This window comes from Setaria italica, chromosome VII (assembly GCF_000263155.2).
Source record: "Setaria italica strain Yugu1 chromosome VII, Setaria_italica_v2.0, whole genome shotgun sequence".
Taxonomy (NCBI): domain Eukaryota; kingdom Viridiplantae; phylum Streptophyta; class Magnoliopsida; order Poales; family Poaceae; genus Setaria; species Setaria italica.
Genome location: NC_028456.1, coordinates 10,128,796 through 10,138,415, shown reverse-complemented (window position 1 = coordinate 10,138,415; position 9,620 = coordinate 10,128,796). Strand labels below are relative to the sequence as shown.

The 9,620-nt window shown below is 46.3% G+C and overlaps 1 protein-coding gene across 1 annotated transcript; it reads left to right on the top strand.

Annotated features, from left to right (window-relative positions):
- The first annotated feature begins 3,011 nt into the window (after nt 1-3,011).
- Nucleotides 3,012-4,977, top strand: LOC101782773 (heavy metal-associated isoprenylated plant protein 33-like). Its single transcript, XM_022828478.1, has 4 exons — nt 3,012-3,021; nt 3,120-3,208; nt 3,373-3,427; nt 3,638-4,977. The coding sequence occupies exons 1-4, from the start codon at nt 3,012-3,014 to the stop codon at nt 4,975-4,977; spliced, it is 1,494 nt and encodes a 497-aa protein (XP_022684213.1).
- Nucleotides 4,978-9,620: the final 4,643 nt, after the last annotated feature.

Genomic DNA, 9,620 nt, shown 5'->3' with positions numbered 1-9,620 from the left:
GAAACCCTCGGGACTAGCGGTGGAGCTTAACGACAACCAAAAGGAGGTCCTTGCCTCGCCGCAACAACATCTTCATGACATCTTTCCAAATAACGAAGCATTGCTCTCTCCCACGTGCTCATTTTCTTCGGCTTATCATGAGGGCCAACTATGGTTTTCCCCTTGCCGCGAGAGAAACGACGATCGCCCCCACCATCGCCACAACCTCCAGCAGCACTAGCCATCTCTATGTACCACAATTTATTTAGGTCCTATTTGAAAATGACTAAACTATGAACAAATTATATTTTTTCTCTACAATTTATTTAGCCCAAACATAACATATAAATGAAAAATTTCTCCATTGTAGCTTATTCTAAAAATGACTAATTACATACCTCTATTTCATCTTATTATCTCTATGTACCACAATTTATCTTGCTCGTATTTGCAAATGACTAAAATACGAACAAATTATATTTTTCACCATAATTTATTTAGCTCATATTTGCAAAGGACTCTAACCTCATATCAATTTCTTTGACTAATACGAAACATAGCATCCAAAAAATTATAGCTTATTCTAAAAGCCACAAATATGAGCTCTAAATAACACATGCATATAAATGAAAATTTTCTCCATTGTACCTTATTCTAAAAATCACAAATTACTCTAGCTCTAAAGCATAAAACTTAGTATACCAATCATGTATCAAAGGAGGATGAAGTTTCTAACCTTTAGAACACTTGAATGAGTGAAATCCCCACGAAATGGTAAAAAATCTGGCAGCACATCCCCTATTTCGCCATGAATGGATGAAGCCCGTGTCGGGGATAGATCCTCAGTACCCGCAACGAAGGAAGAAGGTGGAATCCTACAAGAATTCCTCTGTAATCCTACAAGGACTCATACCATGTAATCCTACTAGGACTCCTTGTAATCGACTAGTAATCCCGCCCTCTGGAGTATATAAAGGAGGGCAGGGGTACCTAGAAAGTGTTGGCGCTAGAAATCAGTCAACCGAATCCCAGTGTCCGACACACGACCCGGGAGAATCTGCTTAGCTCCTGTTCGGGTGATTGCCCTGGTGCGGTTCGCGTGGCGTGCCAGCCAATCTGACCTGTTGATTGGCAAGGGAGAATACGTGTCAGGTCCAGAAATCCCGATCGGCTCGATTTCCGATCTCGAGATAGCTTATCAGCGAATCGGCCGATTTGCCGTAATAAAGAAATCGGCTATAACGTAACCGATTCCTGTAGCCTTGTAGACAGAAAACTACTAGAGTAATCGATACAACGCTATGATAACAATACTAGGAAAAGATCTAATCGACAATAGATGAATTTAATAGCAGAATGTAAAGATAGCCGAAACTACCGATTCCTAGCTGGATAACTGGTGATAAAACTAGAAAGACAGGTAAAACCTATGAATCTAGCAAATATCGATAACTAGTGAATAAATCTAAACGAAACAACAGCGATACGCCCGAAGTTAAAGCTTAGATATTACTCGATAAGCGGAACTTACAGAATCGGCCGGAGATCAAACTGATGCAGCCCTGCCAACCCGCACGAACTCGTGAAAAAAGAGAAAAGTAATGACGAAGTCGCCTGCTTGAAAGTAAGTACGAGGAAAAAGTAGTTGGTTGTATTGATTTGTTGATGATTACAGATTTACAAAGGTAGCTATTTATAGCTCCGTACAGATGACTTCTTAACCGACTAGAATTCTATCCCTAATTCAAACAGAAAACGAATATTTACAAGCACGATTCGTGCTAGGTTGGTTACTCCACGCTTCATGGGCTGATCCCCCCCTTATCCTTTTATGCCTTTCCAAGCCCATACAGGCCCAATTAAACCAACCTTCGAATCGGCCGATTCCTTATCGGCAAAAGGCAACCGATTGGGACCCCGGCACATTCAATCCGAAGCGAGACAGAAGTCATCGGCCGATCTCGCACTGTAGCACCATTCGACCGATTCCCAACTGTGCTTCTCCGATTCCCTCTCTTCTTGGCGCCAATTTTACTAGTGACGAAATCTGGCGTCAACAGAAAGGTAGGCCAAGACCTCATAGAACCACGACAGATGATCAAATCCTCAACAGCAAACAACACCCAAGCGCAGGGCACAATATACAACACTCCAAATAGGACGTAGGATATTATGTTACTCTGGTGACCCGAACCTATATAAATCTGTGTCTTGTGTCCTCACTTTTACCGTCGAGTTTCAGATCCAACGATTCCCCACCAACCAATCTACTACCTCGGGATACCACTCGGTAGGTTGCCGGGTATAAAACACTGACAGCTCGAGCTGGAGGAAATGGCTCGGGCAGGAGGAAGAAAACGCCTAATTTATAGGAGGGAAGTTAGTACCGGTTGGAGACTCCAACCGATACTAAAGGTTGCCCATTAGTATTGGGTGGAGCCTCCACCTGATACTAAAGGCCCTCAGGCACATTAGTACCGGGTGGAGGCTCCACCCGGTACTAATGAGTGATCTTTAGTACCGGTTGGAGCCCCCAACTAGTATTAAAGGGGGTCATGGGAGCTCTTGAGAAACTAGCCGTTAGACCTAGTACTAATGCTCATATTAGTACCGGATCAAAAATCAACCGGTACTAACGACTAGGACCAATGCCCAATTTTCCAGTAGCGTTGGCCAGTCTTTTGCAAAACACCATTTCGCACCATTTCGCATTGTTCCCAAGAAGATAGGCAAAGGCTTTAGCTTCGAGGGTCATAGACGACCTGAAGGAAAATAAAAATGGTAAGCAGAGACTCCTCTATGTGCTTAACTTTGTTTGTTGGTAAATAGAGACAGCGAGCAGACTCTCTTCTTCCTCGTACCTCCATATTTTTTTCTCTGGACCACACTGTAGGCGCTTAATAGCCTTGCTCCTGGATTTTTGCAAACACAAATCTAGCATGGGTATGTTGTTTCTCTCTCTAGATTTATTGGTTGTGTGATTATGTGATGGAACAGTATTTTATTGCAAGCCCTCTTCACTCCTGTGCGAGATGACTGAAGGCACTCCGCCCTCTCTGACCGCTGTTGCCTCAGAGAGGGGGTGAGAATCTTTCTTTTTCTGGCTGTTGCGATTCTTGATTTAAGTGGTCTTATACCAGATCTGAAGCCTCTCGAGCCTTTGGCGATTGGAATTTGCGGCATTTTTGAGGTGGCCAGGATGATCAAGGATGATATCCTCAAGGTGAAGGTGAGTTTGTTTCCAGTCTTCTCAACTCAAGCAACAGCAGACACAATCTATATATTTTCCTTGTTGTATTAGATACAGGCAACCTGATTTCATCTTACCGTGCATGCATGTCTCCTGCAGCCTTTTTTCAGTTTTGGTAACAATTTTTTTCGATTTGTTCCTAGACCTGCCGCCTGCGTGCTGAAAGTGGATATCCACTGCAATGGGTGCGAGAAGAAGGTCAAGAAGATCCTCCACAAGACTGATGATAAGAAATAATGCTTTTTTAAAACACAAATTTCTTGATTTTTTATTTAGTTTTCATTGCCATCTTCAGCAGCTCTACTTTGTTCATCTCCTCAATAGAAACTATGGATAGTTCACCTGCCCATTCTTAAAGAGAAAAAGCTTGTCTTTTTCTTAAGAGAAATGTGCTGGATTGTTGTGCAGGTGTGTACCAAAGCCACATAGATGCGAAGGAGGGGAAGGTGACATTTTCCAGCCTGATGGATCCGGACACTGTCATCAAGAAGCTGAATAAGGCCGGCAAGCCCGCGCACCTGTGGGGTGCCAACCCTGGAGTGGCAAGCCAGGTCCAAAAGATCCAGGTTGGCGGTGGCGGCAACGACCAGCAGCCCAAGGATAATGGCGGCAAGGGGCAGCCCAATGATGCCGGTGTCAATGGACAGGCCAAGGGTGGAGTGGCTGCTACAAGCAGCAGCGGTGAAGGAGATTTAAAGATAACGATGCCGCAAGCCACTCCACAGCAGCTTCAGAAACTGCAACAAATGCAGATGAAGGGGACGAAGCTTCCTCCTCAGATCATGGGCATGGGCAGCAAGAAGCCGCAGCCACCGGCGAAGGGCCCCAAGACCGTCAAGTTTAACGTTCCCGAGGACATCGACTCCCGGGATGAGTCTGAAGATGAGAATTTTGAGGACGAGGACCTTGACGACGAAATTATGAAGTTGATCAAGACAAGGACCATGCCGTCAGCCGCCAGTGGGGGCGACAAGAAGGGCGGCAATGGTGGAAATAGAGGCAGCAGCGGCAACGAGATCCCGGTGAAGATCAAGGGAAATGCCAACAACGGCGGCAAGATGAACCCTAGAGCAAAGCAGAGCTTGGGTGGAGGAGGCAACAAGGGCAAGAACGGTGGCGGTGCACAGCCACCGCAGAACGGCAAGGGCGGTGCCCTAGGTATTGGGAACCAGCCGGGACAGTCCAAGAAGGGCGGCGCCAGGACACATCCGCCCGCCGGGGTTGGTGGCCTGATGATAGGCGGCATACCTATGAGGCCGCCCAACATGATGGGCGGCGCCGGTGGCCCGTCTGCCGGTATCGGCGGCCCGATGATAGGCAGCATGCCGCCGCCGCCGCAGCCGGCGGACATGATGATGAAGCCGCCGAACATGACGGGCGGCATGCCGATGGGCCACCCCCACATGGTTGGCAATGGCATGCAGCCGGGAGGTGGTAGTGCCGCGGTGCACGGCATGCCTGGGGCTAGATTCTATGTGGGCGGTGCTAGTGGCTGCGTCGGCAGCGGCATGCCATCCGGACCAGAGATGATGCAGGCGGCCGCCGGTAACCCCGTGGCGCAGCAGCAGCAGTATATGCCCATGATACATCAGCAACACCAGCCACAGATGATGATGAATGGCAATGGCCCTCATGGCCACCATGTTCATGGCGGTGCCGGGTACCCGCAAATGGGGTACGGTTACGAGCATCCGCCGATGCCCTACCAGCCCTCACGGCCAACATTATTGCTATGGATTCATGAATGAATGGTCGAGTTGCATATCTTTGACATGCCGGTGGAATGTTGTCAACTCTAATGGACTTTAGTTATCTTTGTGCTTGCCTTGCTTGATGTGAAAGGAGGAAGCACTAGTAGAAAATTGGTCTTTAGTCCCGATTGGTAGGGTGCATATCTCCCGAAAATCCATCCGGGATAAACCAATCAGGACAAAAGGGAAGGTCTTTAGTCCAGGATCTTTTAATCGGGAGTAAAGATCCCCCATTAGTCCCGGTTGGTAAAAGCAACCGGGAGTAAAGGGCGCCCCTTTAGTCCCGGTTGGGTTTCCCAACCGGGAGTAAAGGGTTACCCTTTAGTCCCGGTTGGATTCCATTCGGGACTAAATGGCGCCCTGCATGGCACCTGCCTGACGCCTGAATTTTTCATGCATGCATCACGTACGTAGTACCGCGGCCCTTTTGTTAACCTTCAGTAGTTGAGATTTTTTTAGAATGAAATCAACTAGTATTTAAACGAATGGGATTTGTAATTATACAATTACTATATATATACACAATTCTTATACACAATTCATATACACAATTCAACTAGTACAAATCGATCATAATTAGCGTGTATTATATATACAAATAAATCAAAGTATCTATCTACAACCTTCCTGTCGAGGTGTTGCTGATCGGAGTGTCTAATTGTCGTCCATCGTAATAAAATTCTCCTTTTGGATCTACCACCTCGTCCATTAGGAATCCAATGAGACCTTCACAAATTTGCGAATGTTACACGAACAAATACATATAAGGAGCTAGAAAATAATTAACTAGTAATAGTTTTATTTTACGTACTTTAAAGTTGTGCGGCGTCATCTTTAGTCCCTTGGGTCCCATAAAACTGTGCATGTGCTCACAGATGTAGTAGCCACATAGATTATTCCTGGGTTCCTGTCTTAAGCACTTCAGTGCGGAAAAAAATAAGTTATGAAATATTCCTGTTATACAATGTAATAAATGTGCAGACTTCATACGTACCGGGAAGTCTGTGTTCCATATAAGTTTTTCTTTGAATGAACCTTTGTGTGTCCTTATGAATTGTTTCCATGCGCTACGGATTAGAATAATGAATGATATAGTGTAACAGGGATAAAATTTAGGAAACAAACTTTTGCATAGAGATAAAGGTCCAGAATTATTACAAGCCTAGCATGTCTTGCATTTCTTGGTACTCCACCGGATCTTTCCTCAACGAATTGAAGACAGTGACGTGGCTTCTTTCAGGCTCAATTATAATAAGGATCCAGTGGAAGCTGCGTGCGTAAAATGTTCATGCATATTAGAGCTAACTAACATGTAGAGATAAGGAAAAAGACATTGAAAGTAGACGGTATACACACACTTACTTGAAGTTGTATGGAAGTAGTATGAAATCCTTGAATGTTTGTTTGTCTAGGAAATTGTATACTTCCACCAAGGTTTTTTCCGGCGCTAATTGTATCTGTTGTTGGTTAACTACAGATGGATCCATGAAGCCTATATGTAGGTACGCCTCTCGGCGGCATGTCTGAATTAGCATCCTACATGAAATGGAAGACGAAGTTAGTACGGTGACGCACGCCAAAATTTACATGTAGAGATAAACGGACACTTACAGAACCCAAGCGCTGATCAGAGAGACGTCCAGGGCATCATGATGGTGGTACACTTCGTATATATCCTTGAAGTCTAGCCACAGCACTTTCTCTCCTTCGCCGTGAAAATCTATCAGTTTTACCTTCAGGCCGAGCATCTCCCTCGAGTCGACAGATGCCATCATGTACCATTGATGGAATGCGTACATCTTTGTTGATAGCTTCCGTACCAATGAAGGCTTTACTAGAGGTTTGCCTAGCTCATAAGGCCATCTCGGCTCAGGGGGAGGTGCAGTTGGCGTCTCAACTTGCCCTAGGCATTCATCAAGTCCCAGACCTATTTCTTGCATGAACTTCAATACTTCTGCTTGTTGATCCAAGGGCATTGCTTTTACCCATTGAACGTCTTTTTTTGATAAATGGCTGAGGTCAGGGACAGCACCACTGGAAGATGACTTTCCTTTCCTTTTATCCTTTTCATCAGCCTTTACTAAAGCCCGTTCATAGTTTGATAAGAGTGGTATCCTTTTCTTGGCTCCTTCTTCCATCCTGATAAAAAAGTTTAAATCTCTTCCATTTACTGGTAGTGGCTCCATCTACCTTGCTTTTTTTTCTTCGGCTTGTTTCTTGAACCACTCACTAGCCTCTCGTTGGATTTCTGCCCACTGTTCCGCATGAGACATTGCCTCCCAGCATTCCTTACAAGTCACTTCAGGTCCTTTGTTTTCTTCTTTCTCTGTCTTTGCTTGGGAGGCGGTGCTCGTGACTTCTTTAGTGGTGGTGCAGGTTCCTTCATGGGGGCCGCTCTTGGTGCCGGCGACGGTGATCGGGGAGGGGTGTTGTTATTGTCGTCGTTGCTCCCACCACCAGGATGTGGTGGAGATGGAGACCTTGATACAGATGGAAGGGACGGTCCTGGAGCAGGTTGTGCAGGAGATGACGGTCTCGAGCTATGAGGAGAAGGTCACTACTGGGGATCTACGGGGAGCGGTCTTGAGCTCTGAGGAGATGGCTCCGTGCTGGGAATAATGATGTAGCGTTTTCGCCATAGAATGATCCCATGAAGCGCATCTGCCAGTGTCTTTTCCCCGTCGCCTCACGGGAGGTCGAGCTCTAGACCTTCATATTGGCTATCAACTATTTGCTCTACGTGGATGCTGGCGTAGCCAGGTGGAATCTCCATGCCATGACTGCTTTTTCCCGCTAGGGTTGCTAACGCACTCCTGTACGCTACCTGTACATATAGTAGAAGTAAACAAGTTAAACTCCGATTTCGAGGCGTGGATCAATTGACAAGATTGCATAAATATTATGTATAAGTATACCTTAATAGTGAGGTTGCCGACCGGTGCATGCAGCTCACATGTGGTGCGTTGCGTGATGGCATCCACGGGGAACCGTTGCTCCTCCACGGGTAACCTGGGCGTCTGCGCATCGGGGACCCCTGTAGAAGCACAACTGCTCAAGAGGCGTTGAAAAGGGCTGGCGTTGTTAGGATTCGGCAATGCTCCAGATTGGGCCAACTCCGCAACTGCGTGGGCCACTCCACGATTGATTTCCTCCATCATTCTTTGTTCTTGTGCCTGCAATTTGGATTCTAGCATCTGCCGCCAGCTCTCCTCGATCTGTTCCTTTCTTCGCTTCCGGCTTCTGTACGAGGCGCTGTCGCCTCGGAAAGCAAACTTCCACGGAATGACCCCGAACCCTCGGCAACGTCCTGGGTGCTCCGGATTACCGAGGGCCAATGTGAGCTCATCATTTTCTCGATCCACCTTCAACCTCCCAGCCTTAGAATCTTCAATGTTCTTCACAAGATGTTTGGCCTTCTCACGTATTGTGTCATTGAAAATCTACGTCACATCCTCTTGGCTCAGGGAGCCTCCATGAGCGTAGTACCAATTTTTTGATCGTTCGGGCCATTCAATAGTTGCCGGTACGATTCCCCTTTCGATCAGATCTTGTTCCATCTTCCTCCACTTGGGAATTGCTGAGCCATAACCACCTCGCCCCAGATGATGATGGTTGCCCTTCTGACTAGCATTTATTGTGTTGGTCATGATCTTTTTCACACCGTTTCCACTCCTCTTATATTCAACAAATGCATCCCAGTGGTCCCTCAACTTTGGGCAGGCGTTGAAGTCTGGAGTTCGGCCCTTCTTAATGTAGTGGGTATCCAGCATCTTCTTGAATGTCTGGAATTGTGTAGCCATCTTCTTAAGCGTCCACGCTTTCACATCCTTCTCAATATATCCTTCGGGGAATGTGAAATGTCTCTTGACGTCTTCCCACAGCATATTCTTTCTGTCTCCGGGAGGGCGTACGTACGGATTAGTGCTTCTGCCCTTCCATTCTCTGATGCTGATAGGCACGTTGTCCCGGACGATTGCCCCGATCTGACTCACGTACTTATTTGCTACTTTCTCGGGAGCAACTGGCCTGCCCTCTTCTGTCACTTCCGTGATGACAAGCCTCCCTTCCATCACCTTTGTACGACCTCGGGTCTTCTGCCCTTGCATCGATCCAGAGGGCTAACAGTTCAAGATTCGTTAATTAGTACGTAGTAGTAACGGTGGCGTGAAACAATACAAGAATCGTTATATATACCTCGTCGGAACCTTCCGCCACGGCAAGGTGTTGCTGGGGCTCTTGCTCTTCATTCCCATCGGCGGACATGTTGAGGAACATGTCCGCCTAGGTGCCCTCTTCATCGGTGTACGATAGTGGAAGGTTGTCGCCACTACCATCACCAGCGATTATCTGCTCCATGAGATACCTTGCGGTCTCATCGTCTGCCATTTCAACTATTGATTGAAACATACATGGAATCATACATGACAATCATAGAAATCGCCTTAGTTATATGTACATAAGGGTATATACATGAAATCATAAAATAACATGAATCCCACAAAGTCCGGAATATTTATACAAATTTCTACAAATTAGGGGGTGTTTGGGAACACTATGCTAAACTGTAGCACCTGTCACATCGGATGTTTGGATAGTAATTAGGAGTATTAGTCTAATTACAAAACTAATTGCACAGATGG

What these genes read in the sequence shown, in the direction of transcription:
- LOC101782773 (XM_022828478.1), top strand. An exon ending in ATGATATCCTCAAGGTGAAG is followed by an intron (nt 3,209 to 3,372) that starts GTGAGTTTGTTT and finishes ATTTGTTCCTAG; the next exon opens with ACCTGCCGCCTGCGTGCTGA. An exon ending in GCAATGGGTGCGAGAAGAAG is followed by an intron (nt 3,428 to 3,637) that starts GTCAAGAAGATC and finishes ATTGTTGTGCAG; the next exon opens with GTGTGTACCAAAGCCACATA.